Source organism: Prosopis cineraria, unplaced genomic scaffold (genome assembly GCF_029017545.1).
Source record: "Prosopis cineraria cultivar Desert tree isolate PC_DT_omini unplaced genomic scaffold, ASM2901754v1 PC3, whole genome shotgun sequence".
Taxonomy (NCBI): domain Eukaryota; kingdom Viridiplantae; phylum Streptophyta; class Magnoliopsida; order Fabales; family Fabaceae; genus Prosopis; species Prosopis cineraria.
Window position 1 is genome coordinate 36,193,761 of NW_026555334.1, and position 27,512 is coordinate 36,221,272.

The following is a 27,512-nucleotide window of genomic DNA, read 5'->3' on the forward strand; positions in this document are numbered from 1 at the left end:
TTTTAGAATCTCGCCTCTATACAATTGAGCTCTCCAAGTGCATGGCATGCACGCTCAAGCCGTCAGCCACTCGCTATCAATCCTCCGATTCTGGTAATTAAATCAGACTCAGGATGGGTGAGTGAGACAGGCATCTCTGAAAACCAGGTTCAGTGGTTTAGATGTCCAGCAACATGACTGAGTAACAAGATCGGTATTTGTCGGTTAGCCCCTTCTCCTAGCATAGCGTACGACCTTTAAATATTTCCCAAAGTTTTGCGGCAGGGTATGGATGAGGTCCTTGTTTGCAACCGAACTCGAGAACCCAGTTTCCATCACAGTTCTTGATATAACAATCTAAAGCTTGTTCCTCTGTGATCACTGGCCAGAGGGGAGAAACTGCGTTTATGTTGTTCCTCGAGTTGGTGGTCTGCGTGTTTCTCCACATAATTATTAAAGACGATGAGTATTTCTCCTGTATATTTCAAGAAGAAATATGAAACATGATGTGCGACTGTTTAGGTTAAGTGCACCGTTGGATCCTGGTCCTAACTTGATCGATTCCTGACCCAGCTTCTTCTCCATCCCCTGTTCGACTCTGCTATACATTACGGAAAAATGAACTGTACTTTTCTGCTTCCACGTTGTATTTTTTCTTATTCCAAATCGGTTCTCTAAAGTCTAAAAGATGAAGCAGAATGGCGGTAGAGGAACAAACACGATATTGCCGATTATCGACAGAGCCGGATCGTGCAAAATAGTGAGGGGATTATTTTGGTGCCATTTGGCAATTATTGGAGACTCCATACTAACAGAGCCATATGCGAATACATCGGGTTCTGTTGACCTTTTCTAAGAACCTTTCACCCATACGCAAGCGCGGACAGGGCAGAAGAGTTCGATACAGTAAACTGCCCCCTCATGGACACCGAAGCTGGAGCCCCGAACCACCTGAGTCCTCTGGTCAGACATTTTCTCTCTGAACCTAACAATCCCTTTCTAATTTCTGAGCTTTAACAAATGTATTCGTGTAACCTGAATCTGAATTCGAATTTGGTACCAAAATGTTTTTGAATCCATCCTGCTTTTATGCTTGTGACGCTTCTTTGTCGTTTATAGATAGATTAAACCTTATTCCAGTTTGAATATGCGATCTCCTGTGCCAAGCGTAAAAATCAGTTATCGTGAGAACCTATTGGAAACTATTAAAATGTCTCTATTCGAGTTCCAGTTTGTGAATTTTGACTTTTGAACGCTGTCTTGATTAATCCTCAAATGTGCTTAAACGTAATTGAACTTTATTATTTTAATAATGTTTGTCAATTTTTTCAAGAATATGCGCCCTCCAATTCTATATATAAATCTCATTCTACAAGAGTTTGATGGTTTTTTTTATTATAAGTCATTTTGTATAAAAAATATAAAAAAATTAATCTTTTAATCTTTCAATTTTTAAATCACTTGCAACTCAATCCCTCAATTATGACTCGTTGTGACTTAATTCCTCAACTATGACTCAGCCCCTCAACTTTTGAATCACTTACAAATTAGTTTTTAATTTTTGTTAATTTTTTTTTCATATTAACTTATATCTCACATCAATGAGCAAGAGGATGGTATTTTAAAATAATATATGAGCATTTTTTATTCCTCTTATTTGATAAGAAATTTAAAAAAAAAACTAAAAAATAAGAACCGAGGTGAATCAAAAGTTAAGAGACTGAGTCGCAGCGAATCGTAATTGAGGAACTGAGTTACAAGTGAGTTAAAAGTTGAAGGATTAAAAGATTAATTTTCTCAAAAATATACTATCATATACTTTATTCCAATTTTACTAAATCAAAATTTTTTATCAACAAGGTAAAATGTCGTATGTGAAAGATAGTATGTTTTTAAAGATGATATATTTAATAGAGATAAATTGAAAAATTTCTTTTTCCTTTTGGGAAAATTTCAATGATTTAATTACATTTTCTTGATTTTAGTGAAGTAGTTAGGATTTACTTGTATATAGAATTGGAGGGGGTAATTAGGTAGAAACCAGACTTTGTATTGTTATAGAATAATATTTTTTTAGCATATTATCCATACTTTATTAGTGAATCTCTTCAATGATTACAAATTCAACGTTCAGAATTATTTCTGGCCAGGAATTCTATGCTTATATTTTTAAGATGAAAATTTCCAATGCGAAGGTTTGCATGTTTGGTTTTATGAACTTCACCAACGCCAAGTTCCAGAATCTCGCCTAGTCAAGATGTCTCCAATGAGAAACAATTCCCTGTACTGTTTTCTGTGTCCCCTTCCTACTTGGTTTTATAATCTCCCATGAAGCGGGAAAAAAAAATTCAATTTATAACAGATTTTATTTATTTATATTGCTATTTGATACCGCATTCTGCAATAAATATGACTACTTACTCCTTTATTTGCTCAATATATAGGATCTTTGATACTTCTAATAACAATACTCCCTATTGTTTATTTTTCCGAATTGTATAATTTCGTGGAAACAAGGAGGTTTTAGTACTTTATTAATAATAGTGATATAGTGTCGCATTGCAGTTATCATGGGTAAACCTCTCCAGGAACATATTATTAGCATATCAAAGCCTTGGTGTAGTCTATGGAGATCTGAGCACATCACCTCTCTATGTTTATACAAACACGATGGGAGAAAAGTCGCTAATGCATCTAGACGAGGATACTATCTTTGGTTCTTTTTCATTGATTTTCTGGACACTTACATTGATACCCTTGCTTAAGTATGTTTTCATCCTCTTGGGTGTTGATGATAATGGTGAAGGTATTAATACTATGGTTTACCTTCGACATATCATAATATTGCAATTCCATGACATCTATTGTTGTTTCAGTTTTATTATAGGAAGTGTATGTTCTGATCATGTTAGCATCATTAATGTCAGGTGGGACATTTGCTCTTTACACTCTCCTTTGCAGGCATGCTAAGTTTAATTTACTTCCCAACCAACAAGCAGCTGATGAGGAACTGTCATCCTACAAACACGGTCCCTCGTCCAATGCTGTTTCCTCTTCAACACTAACGAGGATTTTGGAGAAACATGGATGGTCAAGGACGGTCCTACTAGTTGTGGTACTGTTTGGTGTTAGCATGCTCATAGGTGATGGTGTGCTCTCACCTGCAATGTCAAGTGAGATGATGATCATTTTATTGTAACTGGAGTAGCCAGAGATTCTAGTCATGCCATTTTAGATTTGGTGTTAAGTAGTTGTTGCATGCAAATATTATGTTGTAGAAATGCCCCTTTTGCCTAGCAATTTTGTATATGTGGTGACTTCTTGGCAGAGAAAAATCAGAAAAGATCACTTGCATCTTGTTCTTTCTGCCAAGGCCTATTTTGGAGCCATAAGATTGTTTCGAGTTCAAAGTGACCGCCTCAAACTTTGGCTAACGTCATCAGCAGGATGTACTCTTAAATTCACTCTTCTCAATTGTTTTTAAAATGTATAAGGATCATGTAACATATCATTCTTTATCCTAGAAAGCACTTGGTTCTGCACTTTTCTGATGCTCATTTAACATTTGTGCTCGGGCAAAAAACAACTGCTTTTCTTTGATTTGCTTATTATATTGTTTTACTCACAAGCATTAGCAAGTGTCTGATCAAAACTTACAAAACGTTCCGCACCCTTGCAGTTCTAGCAGCACTTTCAGGAGTAAGAAAACAAGGGACAAATTTCTTGGACGGTGATTCAATTCTCATTTGCTGTTCATTGATGAAAATAGCTTCCTTCTTCTTTTCGGGTCCAATAAAAAATACAGGTTTGAATTTCAGTTTACAGTTAGAAATTCATGTTGTTTGCAGGAGTGCTAGTGTTTCTAGTCTGTGTCATCTTGATTGGGCTATTTGCTCTCCAGCATGTTGGCACCCACAGAGTAGCATTTATGTTTGCACCAATCTTAACGATTTGGCTTCTATGCACTTTTGCCGTTGGGCTGTATAATATAATACGTTGGAATCCAAGAGTAGTTTTTGCATTATCCCCTCACTATATATACAAGTTTTTCAGCAAGAACGGTAGAAATGGTTGGCTTTCGCTTGGAGGGGTTCTCCTTTGCATCACTGGTATGTTACACTTTCTTTCTAAAATTTAGGAAAAGAAACAAAAGAAAAACAGAAGTTAGACCTGACGTGGACCTTGAAGGCATGCTATTTGAAATGAACCAAGAGTTGCCTGGGCTGTTGTGCAGAATGCTCCCTTTTTCAAGAACTGGGAAAATTCACTCTTAACCTAATTATGGGAGCATTTTGTGTTTCACCAGGGACTGAAGCTATGTTTGCAGATCTTGGTCATTTCACTGCTGTGTCAATAAGGGTGAGCGTAAAAACCTGACTCCATTTTATGGATTGAATAAATCATAATTATTTCTAGTTGCTTCAAATGGTGAGGGAACTTCATGATATATGTTCTTTCAGTCTCTATGGATGAATTTGAGTGTCTACATGATTGTATCATAATAGCAGGAAGCAATAATTGTTATAATCATGTATTAGATTATAAACTAGCTAGAAACTGTTTTTCTTGTGCTGCTTCAAAAAAAGGGAGGGGGTATTTTGCTAGTTCAAATCAGAACAACAAAGCTGCGGTGGAGTTGCATTGCAAGGTGAGAAATTTTAATTTCTTAACGTTCTTCTTCCCTGTGCAGCTTGCATTTACTTGTGCTGTATACCCTTGTTTGGTAGTACAATATATGGCCAAGCTGCATTCCTATCTAAAAACCTCAATGCTATTTATAATAGTTTCTATGACTCAATACCTGGTTAGTTTATCTGATAACTTATTTCGTATTGCTTCCCCCGCTAAATTCTGTAAAGAGAACAGTTTATTTTGATTTGTTCCACAGACCCTGTGTATTGGCCTGTCTTTGGCATTGCCACTCTTGCAACCATTGTTGGGAGCCAAGCTGTTATAACTGCAACGTTCTCCATCATCAATCAATGTCACGCACTTGGTTGCTTTCCCCGAGTCAAAGTTGTACATACCTCCAAAGATATATTTGGGCAGATCTACATCCCAGAAATAAACTGGATATTGATGCTCCTCACTCTCGCTGTAACCGTTGGATTTCAGGACACAAGCTTAATCGGAAATGCTTATGGTAAATACTCTTTCAAGAAAACTAAGCATCCTATGAAATATGACTTTTGAGTTTATGTATCCTTTTGAAGTTAAATCTCTGTGGGTCCTTGGTAACCAGGACTTGCTGTTGTGTTGGTCATGTTTGTGACAACCTTTTTGATGGCACTCGTCATAATCTTTGTCTGGGAGAAGAATATCTTTGTTGCCATGGTATTTCTTCTATTCTTTTGGGCAATCGAGGGGCTATACTTATCAGCAGTGATCGTGAAAGTTCCCCAGGAAGCATGGGTCCCTCTTGTACTGGCATTCATCTTCATGTCTGTCATCTGCGTATGGCATTATGGTACTCGTAGGAAGTTCAGCTTCGAGACGCAAAACAAAGCTTCGTTGAAATGGTTATTGGGCTTAGGCCATAGCCTTGGCATTGTCCGTGTCCCAGGAATAGGTCTCATCTACTCAGGACTTGTAACAGGAGTACCTACAATATTTTCCCATTTTGTGACCAATCTCCCTGCATTCCACAAGATTCTGGTTTTTGTCTGCATAAAATCTGTCCCTGTTCCACATGTATCAGCTGGAGAACGTTTCCTCATTGGGAGAGTCTGCCCAAGACCATATCGTATGTATAGATGCACGGTTAGATATGGGTATAAGGACATTCAAAGAAATGACGACGACTTTGAGAACCTGATCGTACAGAATATAGCACAGTTTTTCCCGATGGAAGCAATGGAACAAGATGACTCAGATTCTGAGACTTTTCTCCTTGATGGGAGAATGGCAGTTGTAAATGCTGAAAGCATGCCGTCAGGCTCAAGCTTAATAATTTCTGAACATGAGGACATCTCCATTTCTAGCAGCAGATCTGCTTCCTGGAGGAGTCTTCAGTCTGTTAATGATGAAAACCCACCGCTGAGGAAGCAACGCGTGAGGTTTCAACAACCAAACGTCCCTGAGATGGATCCTTTTGTCAGGGAAGAATTAACAGATTTGATTGAAGCAAAGGAAGCTGGGGTTCATATATAATGGGAAACACACACGTGAAGGCAAGGAGATCATCTTCATTCTTGGAAAGGTTTGCAATTGATGTTTTATATACTTTTCTGCGACAGAATTGCAGAGGTCCTGCTGTTTGCCTTAATATTCCTCACGTTAGTATGATTGAAGTTGGGATGGTATATTATGTCTAAGTGCTGATGAAATTTTGCAACTTCATCATGACATATTACTTTGTCTCCAAAGACAAGAACCACGAGTAAGCATTTGATTGGGTCACATGCTTTAATGAAATTAACTTTTAGCATACCTATATGTTCATTTGTGATTGTTCAAATCGTGATGCAGTTTTGCTTTTTTCTTTTTGAGAGACCGTTTTGCATCTTGATCATGGTGGTGTTGATTCTCATTCTGCACACACCTAATTTTTTCTTTTTCTTTTTTAAAAAAGGAAGGAGGGTGGGTGGTTAACTTAACTGTTTCATGCTTGCAGCCATGCAGGAACGTGCTTGCTTCTTTAATGACAATAGAGCGTCTCTAAAATATTTACTTTGTCTCGTCAACTTACCTCACCTGAACACAAAGGAAAATATTTTCAAGCTACATATTTATAGCCAACCTTTTTTTTTGGGAAAAATTACACTTAAGTTTCACAAAAAGAAAAGTATCATCAAGAAGTCCTAAAAAAATTCATAAAATATTTTCAAGTCTTAAATTTTGCCCAATTATAACTTGATTAAATGTATTTATAAGTTGTCACAACTTGTTAAGGAGAATGACAACTTGTAATAATAAGTTGTAAATGCCCATTATCTGAGTATAAATATCTTTAATTAAATTGTAAATGCATTGAATTTGAAATTTGAGAGTGTTTTGTGAATTTTATGATATTTTTTGATAATAAATTCTCTTCTGTAAGACTTACATGTAATTTTTTTTTATGTCAAAGTTATTTTTAATAAATCTGTCAATATGAAAACAATATTTTAACTCTTATATTGATTACAAGATTTATATTGAAAAGCGTCTATTTATGCTTCTCTTACATAATTGCAACATGAATTTATTGTCATCAATTTTAAGTTGGGCGACAGCGCCCAGCCGACAACACATACAAAATAGTGAAAAAAAAAAAGAAATAAGAGAGAAAGAAATGGTGCAAAAGCGTTGTTGAAATCCCAGGACACTATTAGTAAATAATTTGTAATTATTTCTGTTAGTATTCTTTAAATCATGAGATTGACTCAATGCTAATAATAAGATGAGACTTTACTCACCCAAATTTTACTCAATCAAAAAAAACAAAAGCTTGGGCCTTTTCTAGAGATTCTGTCACCGCAAAGCACCAAAATTTTAGTTGACACAGAAAAAGAAAAAGACCTTTTGGGCCTTTTTCTAAGGTGTTGGAAATAATTATTCAACTGGTTAAGACGCCTGTTCAAAAATTAATAGTCAAAACAGTAGCCAAATCATAATCAAGTTAGTTATAGACAATATTTTATTAAACTGGTCAAGGCTTATCCGGGTTCCTATAGACGCCTTTTTCATATCGGCTAATCCGTGGGACTCTCACTCTTTGACTCGCTCATTTCTGTGTAAGAAAATTCCCAACTTAGGAAAGTAGCTTTACCTGTCCAACGCTCGCCGTGCCCATCCTAACAACTAACTTTCACTCTCTCAGCCACAAAATAGAAGCCTCTTCTAAATAAACTCTAAACATCTACCTATTCCAGCACTCGTCGGCTATGAAATGAGTTCGATCACCAACTCTGTCATTTTCGCCATCTCCCTTCCTTCTCTCCTATATAAGCATATCCATCCGCAATGCATCAGAAAAACGCACCCCCACCAACGATATCCAACATGGTCACCAAGTCCAGTCCTCTCTTCTGCTTGGCCTGCTTTCTTTTGCTGTTGATTACTCCGTTCCCAGAAGCAAGAGCTCAAGACAATTCTTGCCTCAACCAGCTCTCCCCTTGCCTCAATTACCTCAATGGCAACAGAGAACCTCCTGATAGCTGCTGCGATCCTCTCAAATCTGTGATCCGATCAGACCCACAATGCCTTTGCAGCCTTGTGAGCAATAAAGGAACGAGACAGGCTGAGCAGGCTGGCATTAATATTACTGAGGCTCAGACCTTGCCTGGGAGATGTGGCCAACGTGTTAATCCTTTGTCCTGCCTCTCATCAAGTATACTGGCTTCTCTCATTCTCTTATCTTTTCCTTTTGTTAGTGGGTTTGCTACTCTGTTTTCTATCAGAAGGAGAGTTTTGTTGAAGCGAGATATGTGTTGCTGTTGTTGCAGGTTCTCCTGGTTCCCATAATACTGCTCAGAACTCAGCAGCTAAGATAGTGGACCTCTCTCAAGGGGTTACGATGATCTTGGTTTTGTTAATTACTGCTCAGATGCTGTGGGTGTAGGCTGGAGATTGCTGCTGGAATTTGAGAGTTTTTCTATTGTCTTTTTCCTGATCGTGAATTGATACCTGGCTTGAGAACTTGAGATGTGATGTAACTAGTTTGCTCTAGGAAAAATAAAAAAATAAATAAAAATACTATGCTTCATTTTTCATGTTATGTTAGTCAAAATTTGAAAAAAAAAAAAAATCATGTCATATATACAGCTGTACTTGGGATTTGATTGCTGGGTAAGTGAGAACATTTAATTTCAAATAAATTCCAAATATTATAGTTGATGGCTATGAAAAAATATGCGCAATTCAAACCAGCTATTATTATGTATTTTCTAGGTTGTTATATTTTCATTGCGCATTATGAACGAGGAATTGGATTTGAGAATTTTTTTTTGGAAATTGGAAGGAGACTAAATCAATCTCGTGAATGCCTGTTTGGATTGCTTCATTAATCAATTTTTGAGGCCAAAAATCGATTAATAAGGAAATTTATCCAAACATCAAGTTTTGTGATTAATTGATTTTTGGGGAAAAAATTAATTTTTTCCAGAAGCCGCCAATCCGAGCTTTTGTCAAAAATTTTATCAAAAAGTATTGAAAAAAATATAAAGAAAGTCCAAAGAAAAAAAATACAAAAAAAACACATAATTTAATAAAAATAAAACAAACTCTCTTCTCTTCTCTTTTTTTTAGATAAAATTTAAATTTATATCCTCAAAAAAATTGCTAGCATAAATTTCTGTCAATTATCACCCTCCACTCAACACTTACTATAAAATTAATTCAAATAAAATATTAATTGGTAGAGAAAAATTAATTTAAAATTTAAAATCATGACAAATATTGTTGCAAAGGTTTAGAGAGAGAGATTTTGCATTATTTGTGATATTGCTATATTTTCTATGTTACCAAAATTTTAAGATAATATTTAACATCTTCGTCAGATATGACTCATATTCATGATATCATTAGAAATTAATTCATATATTATCATCTTCATTAGTTATTGTAAAATTGATGTTTGGTATTTAAGAATTAAAATTTTCTCTTTTATTAAATTAATTTGAACTAAGATATATTGAGTTATTTATTTATACAAATTAAATTATTAATATTAATATAATTTAAATTTTTATAATTAATCAGATATGTAATTTAAATAATATATTTTATTTCTTAAATAAAATTTAACAAATTTAATAATATTAGATACAAATATATTAATAATTTAATTTTGAAAAGCAATGTCCAATTTATATAGCTAAAATTAATTTTGATTAAATTATTTAAACAGATATTTTATAACATAATCAATTATGATTAAAATTTATCATTTCATTAATTATTTTTATAATCTATTATACTCAATTAAAATTTAAATAAAGAATAACTCACCACCTCTTTCATATAAATAGATTACTTTATTTTTCCTCGCATAGGTGGCCGTAGCTTTGTATTTAAAAAAATTACCTTATCACTAGATAATGCACTTAAGTGTGATTTGATGATTTATTTAAACCCTGTATTTTTCATTTGGTAAAAATGATAGACAATAAAGAGGTGGTAGCAATATGTGACCCAAAAAAAAAAAAAAAAACAGGGAGAGATGGTAGCAATCATTAGCATTACAATTTAGAGATGGTGTTTGAAGTTCAAGTGATGATTAAAGCTACTGCAACAAAATGATGGATTTGATTCCATGATCACTGGTGTTTAAGAGAGATGGTGTTCAAAGTCAACGCAGAATGTAACGGTCACTGCTGGAACACGAAGCCGAAGCAAGAAGTGAACGACGTAATTTCGCCACGCAACACCCATCGAACCAAACAAATATCTGAAAATCGTGAGCATGCGAAGTTGGGATTCACATTGCGTGTGCACCAGGCTGATGCAATCTTGATCATTTAAATTTAAAAAAATTAATTTAATATTCTTATTTTATATTTTTAAAATAAAAATTTATAAAAATTATAAAAAAAATTAATCAATTTTTTATGACTAATCTAATTTATATTTAATAATTTAATATTAAATTTTTATATTTTGTATATATTAATTGTTTAGAGGTATTCTGTAGAGTTAAGATTTAAAAAATTTATAATTTTTTTAAAAAAAGTTATAGTCAAAATATTTTATATTTTATTTTTAATATTATATTTATCAAAATAAAAAATTTAAACCTGGATCTTACAGATAAAAATTTAATGTTGAAGTTAGATTGTCCAAAATATATATAAATAGTCAATTTTTAAAAATTATAATATTAAATTAGACTATGAAAATTAAACCAGTACTATTTAAATTAATAATAAATATATTTATAAAAAAATTATAAATTTTTATTTTAATAAATATAAATTAAATTTAAATTTACATTTTTAAATCTTGACGTTCCAGTTGTGTTTTTTTTTTGATTGACGCTTGCTGAGCACAAAAGTTTTTTTTTTTGGCCAAAGAAGTTGGGTTGTGTTGTAAACTTTGCAAAGCCATGCATAAATATCTTTTACCTTAACCCCACAGTCCACAAACAAAATGCCTCGCGCTCTCGCGTATTTCAGGACATTTCTTCTTCGGTAAACCCCTCCAAAACCTCTGTGCACTCGTTTTTCCTCTCTCTCTCTGACTACCACCTCAACTGGAGAGCAACCGCAGCTCTCCAAAGTACAAATGGCCCTCTTATCCATCTTTGCCCTCTCTTTCTTCTAAAAATCTTGTCGTCAACTCTTATTACTCTGCCTTTCTTCTTTTCCTTCAACCATGGCTTCTCCTCTTCCAATGTCTGACATTTCCACACCCCTCATTCCCAAACTCAGCTCATTCCCCAGAATTTGGGGTCTTTTCATTGTCACGCACCCTTTGCAGTTCAAAAACAACAAAGGACGAGTAGTTTTGGCCCCCAATGCCGTCTACACTCAAAACCTTTCGGTTCCTTCTCATTCCAAATTGTCGAACAGGACAGAGAGAATTGAGCTCGAGAATGACCCCATTTTGGTTCTCAACGAGAGGATTCGCCGTGATTTCGCCAAGCGAGAGGTTTCCAGGACGGTAGTGGATTCGGAGGAGGCTGACAAGTACATACAATTGGTGAAGGAGCAGCAGCAGAGAGGATTGCAGAAGTTGAAAGGGGACAGGGAGAATAAGGAAGGTGGATTTAGCTACCAGGTAGATCCTTATACGCTTCTTTCTGGGGACTACGTTGTGCACAAGAAGGTTGGTATTGGGCGCTTTGTTGGGATTAAGTTCTCGGTTCCAAAGAATTCTACAGAGCCAATTGAGTATGTTTTTATAGAGTATGCAGATGGTATGGCAAAGCTTCCTGTTAGGAAGGCGGCTCGTATGCTCTATAGATATAGTCTGTAAGTTCTTCGCACCCTCCTTACCCTTAACATTTCTCTTATTATTCTAGAAGATAATGTTTTTATACCATTATCAAAGCTCAAGCAAAATGTAGTTTCTAAATTGGGAGCGTTACATTTGTACTTTATTAAATGATCATGTTAATCATGTTAATTGCGGTACGTTTGCAGTCCAAATGAAAACAAAAGACCTCGGACATTGAGCAAGTTGAATGATACTAGCGCCTGGGAGAGAAGAAAGATTAAAGGAAAGGTTGCCATACAGAAGATGGTTGTTGACTTGATGGAACTCTATCTACATAGGCTAAAACAAATAAGGCCCCCATATCCAAAATGTCCTACCATGGCTAAATTTGCAGCTCAATTTGCTTTTGAACCCACGCCTGATCAAAAACAGGTGACATCATAATTAAGTTGTCTTTGTTCTTTCTCTTTTATACTGGTGGCAAAATCTTGTGCATTTGCTTTGCTTGAAAATATTGATATTGTTTAATTATGTTACACATCTTTGTGTTTATTTTTAGCTTTATTTCCTTTGTATTTTTGCAGTGCTATAGATTTTAGAAGATTTATTATTTGCGTGGTTTCATGATGCTTGACTAGGTATTTTGTGTTTCCAAATGCATTCCCTTACAGGCTTTCATTGATGTTGAAAGGGATTTGACAGAACGTGAAACTCCAATGGACCGGTTAATTTGTGGAGACGTTGGTTTTGGCAAAACTGAAGTTGCATTACGTGCTATATTCTGTGTAGTCTCATCTGGGAAGCAAGCCATGGTTTTGGCGCCGACAATAGTTCTTGCCAAACAGCATTTTGATGTTATTTCAGAGCGTTTTTCTTCTTATCCTGATATTAACATCGGACTTCTGAGCAGGTTTCAGGTATGTGTTTTTTTTTTCCTTGTCTTGGTAAAGTTTATGTGAAGATTAGCTATGAAGAGAGTACTCTAGTTTTACTTAGGTAGTCTAATGACGCTCGTCAATCAAATTGAATTTTTTCTTGCTTCAATGTCCTTTATCATAATTTATTTGAATGTGTTTTGGAGCATATTCTTTTGTCTGTCCCATAAGTCACTACTTGATTTAGATACATGCCACTTTCTGGTTAAAATTATAACAATCCATTGTGGTCAGTTACTGAAGAAATTTGATTGCCTTTTTTGTATGTGAGATATGTGAGCTTTCTATATTGTCGCAGACACACACACATATACTTAAATATTATTTACTCAAGCTTCTTATTTATTTCATGTGCATGCTAAAGTGTTTTATGGTAAAGTATACTGAAGTTTTCCACCAATTAGATGTTCCATCTTTTGAATGATCTTAGTTTGCACTCAAGTTAGTTATATTTGGTATAGCTTGCGATTATATGCCAAAATATTCTGTTTTTCGTCATGTTTTATGCTGGTGACATAGTTTTAGTTTAAATTTAATCCACTTCCAGTTCAAAAGACAATCAAGAAATGAGAAAGTACACATGTTGAAGTTTTTGAGGTATTTTGCTTGCAATCAATGCTTCTAACTGTCTTTTAAACAGGTGGAATGCTATGATTTACTAAGAGTGTAAAATCTTTATAATGATGATGACAATCCTTTGAATTCTGTAATAGGATTGTAAGTTATATGCTAAGAGGCATATTATTTTGCTTTCTTTTTTTAAGTTGTTCTCTCACCTCAATTGTTTCTGTGTGGTTTTCTTTCTTTGTGTTTGGAAATTGTATTTGTTTCCATGTTCTATCTTTTCAAATGTTCAACGGTCTTTCTATAATTTCCAGTTGTTGAGCAAACAAATAATTCTTCTATGATAGGACGGCATATACTCCCGTCTTTACTTGCCATTTGATGTACAGTGTGTTCTGTGTCTATATTTATATGGCTTGTAACTTTTTTATCAGTTTCAGACTATTTGACTTGTCACAACTTTCAGACGAGAGCAGAAAAAGAGGAGCACCTCGAAATGATTAAAAATGGTGGCCTGGACATTATTGTTGGGACTCACTCTCTTCTAGGAAATCGTGTTGTGTATAACAATCTTGGCCTGCTTGTGGTTGATGAGGAACAGGTTTACCAATTATCTGCAATATATATTTTCCTTAATTTCTCATAACTAACAACGGCTACATTTTTTTTGTCCCAAAAAAAAAGGCTACATTGTTTTCCTAACTTACATTTCTTACAACAGAGGTTTGGTGTTAAACAAAAGGAGAAGATTGCTTCTTTCAAAACTTCTGTAGATGTTCTTACTCTTTCTGCAACTCCAATACCACGAACTCTTTATTTGGCATTGACAGGTTTCCGTGATGCTAGGTAACAAGCCTTCCCCAGATTATGATGGAAAATAGATTGGTTCTTCTTATGATAGTAAATAAAATTTTTTATTCAAGGAATAAAAAGCTATAATTGAATAATTTGGTTGACAAATTGTGGTAAATTTCATTTTTCATTTTCTACTACCCCCTCTCTTTTTTATTGCAATGGTCTGCTGCCGGTTCTTTTGTAAATTGGGGGGAGGTTTGTTTGTCTTAGAGAGAGAGAGAGAGAGAGAGAGAGAGAGACTTTGATGGATTTATGTCGAACTAATCTTGTAGAATATGATGTCTATGCACAATGAGGAAGCCTTAATATCTGTTGATATTGGTGAAGATATGAATTTAGCTTCACATTTCTGCTATATGCTGAGATTCTTTGTTCCCCCTTGGGAACTTTGTAGGGTAAGATTTACTAATGTTGACAATAGTTGGTGAGTGGATAAGGAGAATTAAATGGAGCAGTAGCAGTACTATGCAAGTGGATATGAGGTGCTGGCTTGTCAAATTCCCCAAATTATTGAAACTTCAACTCAAGGTTATTTAATATAAGACAGGATTTTGTCCCTGCAAAAATCCTAAATCTTCTCTTAGTAGGTCCTAAACATTTTTTCTTCTGCCATCTCCTGGTTCTTTTTGGGCTTTTTGATTGGGCTTGATGCATACTTTATATTTTGCTTGTTTGGCAATTTACATTAAGCTTATAGCTAATGAAAGATCCAGCATAATTAATCATTCTCTGAGCATAATTATAACACTTTTTTATATTTCAGTTTAATTTCAACTCCACCTCCAGAAAGAGTTCCTATCAAAACTCACCTTTCTTCATTCAGTAAGGACAAAGTGATCTCAGCTATTAAGTATGAGATGGACCGTGGTGGTCAAGTTTTTTATGTTCTTCCCCGTATTAAAGGTGATGAGACATCATGCCTTGTTGTTGATAATCATATTCAAGAGCATTGAAACCAATTTCATTTTACACTCATTCTTGATGTCTAAAAATTTTTTTATCTATTCTTGACACTCAATCAAAGACCTAAAACTAGACTATACAACACATTGGTGCTGTCTGGGATATATTTGCTAACTTGTCTATATTGTAGGCTTTCAGTCATTTGATTCTAATATCTCTACCATTCTTATGTTACAGGACTTGAAGAAGTGATGGAATTTCTTGAAGAGTCATTCCCAAATGTGGAAATAGCCATTGCCCATGGGAAGGTAGATGCTTGTTTTGTAGATCCAGTGCTGCATCTCATGTGAACTTGTAGGACTAACAAACATTCCTCCAAGAAATATTCTGGAGTTAAATATCAAATAAAATAATGTCTTTCTCAGAAGTGCTTCCATTGATAAATGGAAGTTATCTTTATCAGAGATTTCAGAAGGTGTTAAGAAATATTGAGGATCTTTCAGGCTGTTCTGATCTTTCTCAAATCTTCAAATGAGAGACAATAATGTGGCATCTCTTACTTAGGTCTGAAGCCCATATATTTGGCCAAATGCATTTACCCCATTATTGGGTGCATGCTGATAATTGTTTGACAAAGCGTTATCAGTTATTTTAAATGTTAATTTATCATCAATAAATCATTGTTTTTTGTTAAAGAGAAAAAGAAAAAGATGCTGCTTTCGGGCTTTCTTATATTTTATATATTGACTTGTGTGCCTTCCATTCCAATGCTCACTACGCATCTACCTTGCCTACTAATTAAACTTATGTGTTCCTGTCATAGCAATACTCAAAGCAACTGGAGGATACCATGGAAAAATTTGCACAAGGTGACATAAAGATTCTTATCTGCACCAATATAGTAGAAAGTGGGCTTGACATTCAAAATGCAAACACCATCATCATTCAGGATGTTCAACAATTTGGCCTTGCACAGCTGTACCAGGTTTTGTTCTTCCTAAAATCCATCCTTTGGAGTCATTTCTAATTGGATATGGCCACATGTCATGTCTTCTTTGTCGTTTACTTAAAAGGAAAGATCATGTTAATATGGCCATGTGGCACGTGATTGATAAATGAGGCTTTAGCTAATATTTCTGTGTGAAGATCAGTAACATGGTTGTGCATTTTTTAAGTTCATACTTTGGTTTCTACTGGAATGATTCCGTTTCATCTCATTGTGGCATTAAACTTGTTTCCAGTCTTTGCTTTCGATATTCATTATTTAGTGCATGAGTGATCATTGGTCAAGAACCTGAATGTGGGCAGTCTTTAGGAGGCCATGTGGTGGTGGAGGTGCAAAATTATAGATGAGCAATTTTGAACTTAAACTTTCTAATGCTGATCTTTTAATTTTTAAAATTTTTATAGTTGCGTGGAAGAGTTGGGCGGGCAGACAAGGAAGCTTATGCACATTTATTTTATCCTGATAAATCCCTTCTCTCTGATCAAGCACTGGTATGCTTCTGTCTAATCTTTACCTTTCATTATCTCAGGAGATGCTTGAGTTTTTACATTATGAATAAATTCATTTCACCAAGTGCTCCATACTCCCTTGTTAGCATTCATAGAATTTTACTTGAGTTTTTAGACATAAAATATAGAAATGAACTTGCATAAATCTTGCCTAAAATTAATATTCTAATAGCAATTTTTCTATAGGAGAGACTCGCGGCTCTTGAAGAATGTCGTGAACTTGGTCAAGGCTTCCAACTAGCTGAGCGAGACATGGGTATAAGAGGTTTTGGTACTATATTTGGTGAACAACAAACAGGAGATGTTGGTAATGTTGGCATTGATCTTTTCTTTGAGATGCTGTTTGAGAGCTTGTCCAAGGTCAAATTTGACTCATCCTCTTTTTTTTCCCATCTACGTACTTCAACCTTGATGCCTTTTCTCTGATTTGCAAGCACTGTTTATTAATAGAAACTTGTTTTCTGAACATTATGTTCCCTAGTTCTTGATCTTCTGCTTATATTTGGGGATTCATGCTTTTTTTCTCCTTAAACTTACAGGTGGATGATCATCGTGTAGTTTCAGTTCCTTATCAGTCAGTTCAGGTATGCTTATTGGAAATAAATGATGATGATGATGATGTTCCATGGAAGCATACGCACGGGCATTTTTGAAGCTTAATACATGTTTTTCAGAATTAAGTTCTTTAAAATGAAATTTATAGTAGTCAAAGTTGACACGTTTTTTCTTCCACTTGAAGTGAAACAGAGAAATGTAAAATGATAAAATATATTGCAATGTTGAAGATTTTCCTGTAAAAAACTCAGGCGATGTCTTATCTTGTTATCTGTCTTCTGTTTGTTGAAATAAAAATTATCCATCTGTATGCAAAAATTCATATTTACAGAATGACTGTTGCAATAATATATAATCCCTTATTCATTTGAATGGCAGTTTTCGTGCATTGTTGGACACTATTTTTTCTTTCTTAATCAAAGGAAATTAATATTCTACTGCACTAGGGGCAACCAAATAATCAACCAAATGCAAAATTATGCAACGTAGTCATATCCAGATTAGCAACAATATTTTCGAGAGTTAAATTCAGCTTTTCTTCATATTGAATTATTTATTTTCTTATATAGTATATCTTTTTGTGTGAGTTAAGATAAAATATCTGCCTTGTATAACAGAGACCTCAATGTTGATACATGTTTGTACCCTCTAATTATTCTAGGTTGATATAAACATCAATCCTCATCTCCCTTCTGACTACATAAATTATCTGGAGAACCCCATGGAAATATTAGATGCAGCTGAGAGAGCAGCTGGGAAAGACATCTGGTGTCTGATGCAATTTACCGAAAACCTGCGCCGCCAATATGGCAAAGAGCCTTACTCCATGGAGATTTTATTGAAGAAGCTTTATGTGAAAAGAATGGCGGCTGATATAGGAGTAACCAGAATTTATTCCACTGGAAAGACGGTCTTTATGAAAACAAACATAAGCAAAAAGGTTTTCAAGCTGATGACACAGTCGATGGCATCAGATTTGCATAGAAATTCCTTGATTCTCGAGGGAGATCGAATTAAGGTAATGTTTTTCAGTCTATTTTCCCCCTTTGTCAGTTTGCATCATTAGAATTCTCATCTTCCATGCTAATGCCAAGAGGAAAATAGGAAATGTCTTAATGTAATGTAATTAAATTTGCCCTCCTATTTTCTCCAAGGGTTGTAATCAAGCTTCTCTACTGTGTTTTGTTTTCCCATGATATGCCCCATGCAGGCTGAACTTCTCTTAGAGCTTCCAAAAGAACAACTCCTTAACTGGACCTTTCAATGCCTGGCTGAACTATATGCTTCACTGCCCGCCCTCATAAAATACTAGATTGTTTTGTGTAAAGTACTCCAAACAATTCTCCCATCAAAATATGTAAATTTGGAATTGAACTATTCGATTGAAATCCAGGAATCTGACTCTAGCCAATGCAAACCAAGACAGCCTGCATGCCGGACTAGGCAGAACAGGACAAGAGAGCAAATTGAGACTTCCAGTTGATCATGCAGATGACTGTGTGTACATGGAGACCAGTCTTACAGACACCTCTCAGATGACTGTGCTTTTGATTTGCAAGCCTCACGCAGCAGCCTAGCTTCCAATATGAATGAGAAGGCAACAGTGACCTGTTTCAGTGTTTACTCCTTCAATGCCTCAAAATGTCACTCCAAAACATTCGAGATTCATTTTCTGTGTCGAGAAAGGTGAGGACAGTCTCTACCTCATCTCTCTTATGGCTGATACGTCCAAGCTTTCGATCAAGTCGCCTGCTTTGGAGAATTCTGTGTAATTTGTAAAGTAACGCGTGATATTTTTGGTCGGGAAGGAGATCAATTCACTTGTTTATAGGAAAACAACGCTAATATATTTGAAGATAAATTATTCATTTAGTTGCTATAATTTACATTGATTTTTAAATATATCACCGCACTTTAAAAATATTTAAATTAACTCTTATAGTATTTTGTGGTTTTTAGATGGTTGTAGAATTAAGCCCTGAAGTTTATATTTACTATTTCCGAATCTTAAAATTGCTGAGGAAGCTTAACGGTGTATGATATTGCTGCTGTGGCACAATATTGGATTCCTGAAGTACACGACAACGTTGAGGTGGAAAATGGAATTTCACATGATCCCTTCTATTGGTTTTAAAAAAAAAAAAAGAATGAAATAGAAAAGAAAATACATAACGCCGTCTAGTCTAGAGGACAAAAAACGAGAGCTTCGACGACGCGAAAGCACCGTAACTCGTCATCCTCCTCTCCAGCCTGCGCGAGAGCTTGAAGATGCTCTGAAATCTGAATGCAACGAAGGAGAGAACATCGATCCACTCGCATTGGCCTGGAGGCCATGGACCCAGGTCACTGCCTTTTTCTGTCTTATCCAATATGGACATGACCTTTCCGGTCTCTCCCTATATATATATATATATAGTTTTTTTCTTTGGCCAACGTTAAAAAAACAAAAAGGCCTGTTTTTGAGAATTGAGCGAAGTCATCATGAAAACAATCGGTGAGCTTGAGTACTCAGGACTCAGCTTCTGCTACTCAAGATCTCAATCAAATATGAAATTATGAATCCCTGTGATCTTCTCTCTCATCCACTATTGCCCACTTCCACATCAGGTCACGCTTCCTCTGTCTGCTGAATTCATTTTCATTGATAGGAAGGAAAAGGAAGCCGCTTGTTCGTACCCTTCGTCGTCAATGGCGGCCATTTTGTATAATTTGCTTTCGTCTTTGGGCTTGGTGTCGCTCGGTCTCTACCATCTTGTCTCCGCCGCCCTATCTCACCTCAAATCTCCTCATTCCTACTCTGCCAAACCCCTCCATCCCTTCCCTCCATCTTCCTCTTCCTCTCCCCACCACCACCGCCTCCGTCATCTCCCTCTCTACGTCATCATCCTCGCTCTCGTCGTCGCCTTCATTCATCAACTATTCATTTCCGCTGAAACTGACCCTCTCGTCAAAGGTCACACGCCTGTTCACCGCTTCATCTCTCTCCAATTCGCCGCCGTTATTTTCCTCTTTATCATCCTTGCTTTCTGTCTTCTCCTTTCCGAATCCTCCTTCCTCCCCTTCTCCAACGATTTCATTTTCGCTCTCGCTTCTGTTCTTTTCTTCTTGCAATACTCCGTTGCTACTGCCACCGCCTCCGTCCAGGTTTCCGATCTCGAGGCCAAATGCGACTCCGTTTCTGCCAGGATTTCCGCGTTCGCTGCGCTAACGTGTCTCGTTCTCGCTTTTCAGCCCAAGCTCTTCGCCGCGGATGTGGGTTTGGGAGCTGCTATCTTCTTGCAGGGCCTCTGGGTTTTTCAGACCGGGTTGACTCTTTATGTTGATGCTTTTATCCCTGACGGTTGTCATCGTTTGCTTGATGTGGTTGATGGAGTTGAGGGGTCGACCAAGTGCGAACTCGAGGAATCCAAGTTGAGAGCTACGGCTATTCTGGATCTTATTTTTTTGGTCCACGTGATGCTTGTGGTGTTCATTGTCATGATCATACATGCAGGCATTTCGAAATGTGTGGGCATCAGGAGATTTGGGTCTTACGATAGCTTGCCTAACCCTTCATCTCATTCAGAAAATAGTAGTATTATCCAGATGAAAGCATTAACTGGCACGCAGGCTTGAATCTTTTACTACCTTTTGCCTTTTAAATTATTAGCTTTTCTTTTGCCATTGCTTTTTTTCTTTCTTCTGTAGTATGATTGTTTTGTTAGGTAATGATCTCGAAGCAGAGTTACAATATATGCATTCATGGATACTGTAGTCTGCTCAAAACAAATGGACCTTGTGTATACAACAAAAGCTTGAATATTGAGATTGATTGGTTGTTCCTTTGTCTTTCTTCATACCTTTATTGGTATTGCCTCCGCCTTATCTTTTTTCAGTATGCTATAAATGATGCGGTGTTATTCACCTTGGTAAATGAGGGACTTAAAGATGAATTAGTTGAGGACTTTATTACACACTTGTTTGGTGGATATAGAATCATGTATAAGACACAATTCTCTTATTTTCAATTCTCTGAATAATTTATTTTCCGTCTATGAGTACTACTGTTATACTCTTTCTACGTCAGATGATTCCTTTTGCACATATTTTGGCCTCAGAGCTACACTGTTTTTAGATGCACTGCATGCATTTATGATTTGCAATCTCTGTCTAACCAAAATCTGTAAACGGCTTGATTCTTCCCTGAAACTCAAATCTGTGTATAAGATTTTAGTTTTGCTTCTTGTTGTCTGAGAAAAGAGATGATCTGCAATGTATTGGTAGCACAAATAATCATCAATTTGTGATCATGCTATCCTGGGATGCTTAAAATTGCTCTAGAATCTAAGTTGAGTAAATATGGAGGATTTTAGTTTTTCAAAGTTCCTACATTAAAGAACACTATCCTTTTCAAGAATTTCAGCAGAAAGATGTGTGCTGAAGAAGCTGTGGTATGACTCACTGGCTTACCATAATGGGAAGGGCTTAATTGTATTAGTGGGTAAGTACGACTAGTTGAATAAGTTACTTCAAGGCTGGCATAATCTGAAAATAACGTAGCTTCTGGAGCTGCCAGATAACTTTTTACATAAAAAACTTGAGAATTTGGTTGATTGATCTTCTCGATGAGTTGTTAATATTGAAGTGTTTTCCCTTTTAAAAAATATCCTGTTTGGTGCCCAAAAAAATGGACATGGTTACATTCCATTATTTTCAGCTATCCCCTTAGCTGGGCAATTGATCCATTGGTGAGGTTGCATCCAGCTCTATCTGATTCTACGAATTTTTACAAAGATTCGATTCTCCCTATCTCTCTGTAAGTGCAGCAGAATTACCTATTTTCACTCTATACTCAATTCTGTGGAATTGTGAGTAATTATACTGGCACAATTGCTCACAGTTCCACAGTACTACTAAGTAATGGCACCTTGATGAAGCTAATGTATAAGTAGAGAGTTAAGAGTATTTTGCTGGATCTCATTTTGTGCCTCTTCTTCTTGACATCTATAGGGGAGCTTTCTTTCATAACTCTGTTTTCTGCAGGACATATTTTATGGGGAAAATCACATCTAAGGACACAAATTTGATAAAAGCCACATTAAAAGATCGCAGTGTTTGGTTCAATTGTTTTATCTCTTGGGCACCTGTATTATACTTCATTTTTTGTGGTTTTTATCTTCAGCTGCCCCTTATTTTATGCTGTTAAGCGGTCATTTTTTTTTTAGAGAATATCAATGGAACTCCTCAAAGAATTTTATGCCTAATGAAGATTTGGACGGATTAGATACTTGTTAAAACTTGAACTTGTTAATTGTTAATGCTTGCATGTTAGAAGTCCCTGGTTTTAAATTCTTTTAAGGGTTCTTCAATAATATTCTACCTTTTCAAATCCAATGATTGCTATTTGCTATTTAATGCATGATCAAGATCCGGTAAGACAATGAAGTCATGGCCATGAATGTACTTGGATTTGATCAAGGAGCAATTAACTTCTTAATCAACTATTGTGAAGTCTCCATTCCACAACACGCTAAGCGCAAACTTAAAGAAAAGGAATGCATTTGAATAAATGGATTGAAGACAATAATCGACACGTGGTTCAATATCAATGTTTCATTGCTTGATAAATTTTAAGCTCCAATAACCCCAAATAAAGATGATGTTAAGTAGTCAAGGGTCAAGAATGTGTTGATTGAATGCGGTCCTAGTCTCCGTTTTGGGCGCTAAGTTGTGTGCAAAAAATGGTTAAATATTACTCTGCTTTTGGTTCGGAAGATTGTGTTATCAAATTCATATAAAAAATAAATGTTCCATAATCATTTACATCAAATCATGCCACCTCTTGGGAACTAAATGTCACTTGATATATTGATGTGTGTTTTAGTGTGGTAAAAAATTTCTCCTCAAAAGCTAGCTATTAAAGTAAGAAAATTAACACAATCTTTTCTCCTACACATATTACACAAAGTATACTTGGACATCTTATACTACCTTAATCTCTATTACATGCAAATGGAACTTCTATTATACTTCTACCATAATTGAGTCACACTGAAATCTTGGCAGAATTTGCTTTCCTGGAGTGCATTGAGAAAAAATATCACCTTTGACATTGCAATATAACAACAATAAGCTTTTTCCCATTAGGTGGGCTTCTAACATTGCAATATAACCGGAAAAAAAAAAGTCAGCGTAAGAAATAGAACAACTTATATTCCATTTTCTTTGTTTCTCTTGAATAGAATTGCTGGATGTTCCACGAGGAGGATGTCCTTTGAATCCTAATTTTACAACAAATGCGAAGTATTCCTTAGCAGAACTTGAAGCATGCAGGAAAAGTGGTAGGCTGGAAGCGATGTGGCCATTTAATGCGGCAATGTAATCAACCGTGACGTCATCCTTAAGCATTTGAGCCCCTAAGGCGCAGCCAGAGTTGACGAACCATGTTCTACACAGTGCAACCAGCGGAAAATATTTGAATTTCCCATATAAATGGGGCAAGGAGATCCCGGGTTACGAACCCAGTTTATCAAAGTGCATAAGCATTAGCCTCTCAACCAGTCTCGAAAGTAGGATTTCATCTTCTCACGGTTGGCCTCATTCCAGATATTCACGGTAGGGATTATCTTATCAGGCTTCAAATACTGAAAAATTAAATTTGACAACAATTTAATTATGTAGATAACATAACATGATTTTATCAAACGTGGAGTATTGTAAGTCATGTACAAAGTATAATGCAATATCCACCTGAACAAACTCTCGCAGTTCTGTGAAGCTGGAGTGCTCACTGTAGGGAACCCCTACAAAGAGAAACGAGATTTATAAACTCTTCTTGACAAAAAACTACCATAAGACCAGCAGAGAATAGTCAGATTTGATGAAGATAGCTTTATGATCAGCCAAGACCATGACCATTCTCAAAATCTCAGCAAATGCAGGTGCTTTAAACATGAATAATCATGATTGCATACAATACTTCGAGGTATCTTAGAAAGAAATAACATCCTTCACAAGTTCTTATTATATATCATACGTGAATTTGTCTCTGTATGTGTGTGTGCGTGTGATATGAATGTTGAATTAGAACTTTTCTCACCATATATCGTGATATTGCCCTTAGAAATGGGTTTAATTAGTTCCAGATGGTTGCCTATCTTCTGGTTGAAAGTCCAACCTGAATAATGAAATCACATGTATATGTAGATTTGCGTTATTCCATGTACTTGTGCCTATGGCATCTCTGTATACAAGTTAAAACACGCTGACTCAAAATATTTGCATAAACAGGAAATGCATAACCTGTTGGACGAAATGCTAACACTGCTGTGAATTGATCCTCGTAGGTCTTCAAGTAATCCTTCAATCTCTAATGCAACAAGAAAAATTATGGATAGATAATTACAAAACGGTTAACGAACTTAAAAAGCTCAGCATTTTGAGACTAAAAGATTAGGAATTAGACCTCAAATCTCAGAGATGCCATGGGAAGAACGTGAAGAAATGTGTTATTTCCATTGGTACAGAGGCTATCTGAAAGCTCAGACCAACCAAAAGCTTGCAAAATTCGTCTTCTTGAAGCATTTGCATAAATTTTTGCCTGAAAAGAAAAGTTCTGGGTTTAGCATGTCACTGTAACAGAATATACCTACGAGCAGACATAATATTGTCAGTTGATCTATTTGCTATTTCAAGTCACATCCTGCATCCAAATTGCTAAGATCTATTACCCATAACGCAACTTTGACAACTAGAACACACAAACCTTAAATTGTCATGCAAAGGAAAAAAAGGACGGAAGTGAACTTCAAATTGTCAGCACTCAACAGGGCAAGATGCCAACAACAAATCTCTTGGTATTCGCATCCATTCATATGAACTCGAATGATAATGACAAGCAAGGGATGAAGGATGAAAGCGATAAATGAAGTTCTTATCTGTAAAAAAGAAAAGACCTTGTACCTTGAGTGCCTTGGAAATTGCACGATAAACACATTCTTTGCCAATACTATATGCCCCAACAACCACTAAAGTTCTTGGTTGCTTTTTCAGGTGATTGTCTGTGATCTTAACAACATAGTTTAGTACAGTTTCCTGTGGAGGGAATCTGAAACAGAAGACTTTTTATTTGAGAATAGTTAAATAATGTTATTACACCCAATGAGTCAATGCCATTGTCAAATAACAATATTTAATCAAACTATTGACAAGAGCAGAGTATTACTTATACTTTGGGTTGCAATACGTCGTATCCAAATAAAGTATATTCACATGTTGATTTACAAGAAGGGGATAATCTTGCATCTGTTTAGAAGCTCTGAAGTCCCCGGTGTGCAAATAGCATTGCCCATTTGGTAGATAAAAGTGAATCAAAGCTGCACCGGGACAATGGTTAGCCTCTAGCAATGTCACTGTAACGCCTTCAATTACTTGTTTGATGTTCAATTCCAACGGGCAAATATACCTACATTCAGAATAACAGAAACATAAGAGTTAACTGAAATCTTGATCAGACCAACCTTGACCTGAAAACATTGTTTGTATGAGTAACAGCAGAGGTATAGAAAGAAAGCAAGGGAAAAGAAAATGAGATACCAAGTTCTTACAAAGGATTTACTGATAGACACATTTGAACTAGGCGAGCCGTGAGAGGAGTGCAGTAAATAGGACCGTGTGACCATTTCTTGCCAAGCCCACCGTAGTGATCACTGTGAAAATGACTAAGGAAGTATGCTGAGCATCCCTCAATGCACCCGTAACGAAATGCATCCACAGTGAATGCCGTCCCTATGTGGGCAAAGAATCTGAGTTCAGAACATTCACTAGATAATGTAGTTTGCCCAGGCGTTTTTTGTTTCGTTTCTCTGCTATAAAAGTGAAAATTCAAAACGTAACTATTGTCCTAACCTTGCAGTTCAATCTTAAGTTAACCAATTATGCTATGTTTATCAGCACGGAAGGGCAAAGTTTGTAATCATTTGAAAAATAGACTGGCGCACTTCGCAGACTACACTATATCTTTGCCAAAACCTATCATTACAGACTATCAGAGCAGGGGAAAGACTAGATCAAATTGCTTTCAAAACATACTAATACGCCAGTGGTACTTGCAGGGACTAAAGTCAAATGACCCCCAGAACTGTTATGTACAAGTCATCAAATGTAATTAACAAATGTAATGTCTTGAATAATATCAAAAGCAAGAACAAGGAAATTAAAATTAAAAGAACTTTCACCTGGGATTTTCTTATAGAAGGGGCAGGCTGGAGACCGCCGATTAACGTCGCCATTGTTCATTCTCTCACGAAAATGATTTGATTTTACAGAATGTGTCTGAACATCACGAGACATTGATTCCCAGCTTTCAGCCTTCACACTCTTCTTCCCAGAAAGAATACCACCCCCGTCTCCAGCATCAAAATTACCACTTAGACTCTGTTTATAATCAATAGAGGAGGCAGAAAAAGAATCCTCATCGCTATTTTTCTTTAAGCCCCAAATCTGAAGTAGATTGACCTGCTTCAGCTTCTTCCCCGAAGGCATTGGGTCGTGAACGAGATCCCCTCTCTTAAGTTTCACGCTGCCACTACAATCTTCCGGCAACAAGCAAGACCAATCGGTTCCGCAGAGATAAAAATCAGCGGCGAATTCGCCTTTCCCTGGCGTTTTTTCTGATCCTTCAGCTCCGTTCTTCGCATCATCTTCGCCCGCGAGTTCCAATGGGAATCCCTCCTCGTTCAACAAAACTACACCAGATAAAGCGTCGTCTTCGGCATCGTAATCATAACCGTTGTGAGGAAACAGCTCTTCTTCTCCTTCTCCTTCTTTCGTCGGCGATGGTGCTGATGCGTCTGCAAACAACGGCATCATATTGTTACCCGCGCTCTCGCGGATGAGACGAGGAATAGTGATTCAGTATTTTAAAATGAACCAGCGGGAAAATTAACCATTTTTTAATAAGTAGTAATAACGAAATAATGAATGAACTATTAAAGCAAATCACTGCTGGCAGATGTAAGCAAGGTGGACTTGGCTCCTTGAATTTGATTGTGGCTTCTGGACAAAAATCAATTTATAATAAGAATTTAAGTTTTTTTTTTTTTGCCAGGAACCATATTTAAGTATTAAATTATGTTATCCTCGATGCACCTACAAAATGAGAGGCAGGTTAAACATTATTAATATAAAGTATAAAATTTATTAAGAACTTTACTAATTTAAATTAATATGACCTATTTCTTTAATTGCATAAAAATGTTGATTTCTAGCAAGGAAAAAAAAAAAGATGGAAGTCATATTGCTCGAAGTACGTATCAAAATATAAGTTATATTATTTTTTCTGCTGTCTATCCACTGTTTACTTTGGCCAAA

The 27,512-nt window shown here is 36.0% G+C and overlaps 4 protein-coding genes and 1 pseudogene across 4 annotated transcripts; 4 read left to right on the plus strand and 1 right to left on the minus strand.

Annotated features, from left to right (window-relative positions):
* The first annotated feature begins 105 nt into the window (after window positions 1-105).
* On the plus strand, window positions 106-6,398 carry LOC129305259 (potassium transporter 4-like; annotated as a pseudogene).
* Window positions 6,399-7,868: 1,470 nt separating this feature from the next.
* LOC129304493 (non-specific lipid transfer protein GPI-anchored 30) lies at window positions 7,869-8,672 on the plus strand. Its single transcript, XM_054944177.1, has 2 exons — window positions 7,869-8,290; window positions 8,406-8,672. Exons 1-2 carry the CDS (start codon window positions 7,924-7,926, stop codon window positions 8,519-8,521), a joined length of 483 nt encoding a protein of 160 aa, XP_054800152.1. The 5' UTR covers window positions 7,869-7,923; the 3' UTR covers window positions 8,522-8,672.
* A 2,368-nt stretch (window positions 8,673-11,040) lies between these two features.
* On the plus strand, window positions 11,041-19,064 carry LOC129305150 (ATP-dependent DNA helicase At3g02060, chloroplastic). Its single transcript, XM_054945111.1, has 13 exons — window positions 11,041-11,870; window positions 12,042-12,267; window positions 12,507-12,752; window positions 13,801-13,935; window positions 14,056-14,180; window positions 14,953-15,092; window positions 15,330-15,400; window positions 15,916-16,077; window positions 16,503-16,589; window positions 16,794-16,967; window positions 17,147-17,191; window positions 17,824-18,180; window positions 18,373-19,064. Exons 1-13 carry the CDS (start codon window positions 11,272-11,274, stop codon window positions 18,472-18,474), a joined length of 2,469 nt encoding a protein of 822 aa, XP_054801086.1. The 5' UTR covers window positions 11,041-11,271; the 3' UTR covers window positions 18,475-19,064.
* Window positions 19,065-19,850: 786 nt separating this feature from the next.
* On the plus strand, window positions 19,851-20,777 carry LOC129305567 (uncharacterized). The gene has a single exon (XM_054945562.1). It carries the CDS (start codon window positions 19,851-19,853, stop codon window positions 20,775-20,777), a length of 927 nt encoding a protein of 308 aa, XP_054801537.1.
* Window positions 20,778-23,109: 2,332 nt separating this feature from the next.
* Window positions 23,110-27,166, minus strand: LOC129305152 (DNA cross-link repair protein SNM1). The gene is made up of 9 exons (XM_054945112.1): window positions 26,378-27,166; window positions 25,748-25,928; window positions 25,366-25,605; window positions 25,104-25,248; window positions 24,607-24,741; window positions 24,444-24,510; window positions 24,241-24,318; window positions 23,892-23,944; window positions 23,110-23,785 (listed from the first exon to the last, which is right to left on the minus strand). The coding sequence occupies exons 1-9, from the start codon at window positions 27,009-27,011 to the stop codon at window positions 23,687-23,689; spliced, it is 1,632 nt and encodes a 543-aa protein (XP_054801087.1). The 5' UTR covers window positions 27,012-27,166; the 3' UTR covers window positions 23,110-23,686.
* Window positions 27,167-27,512: the final 346 nt, after the last annotated feature.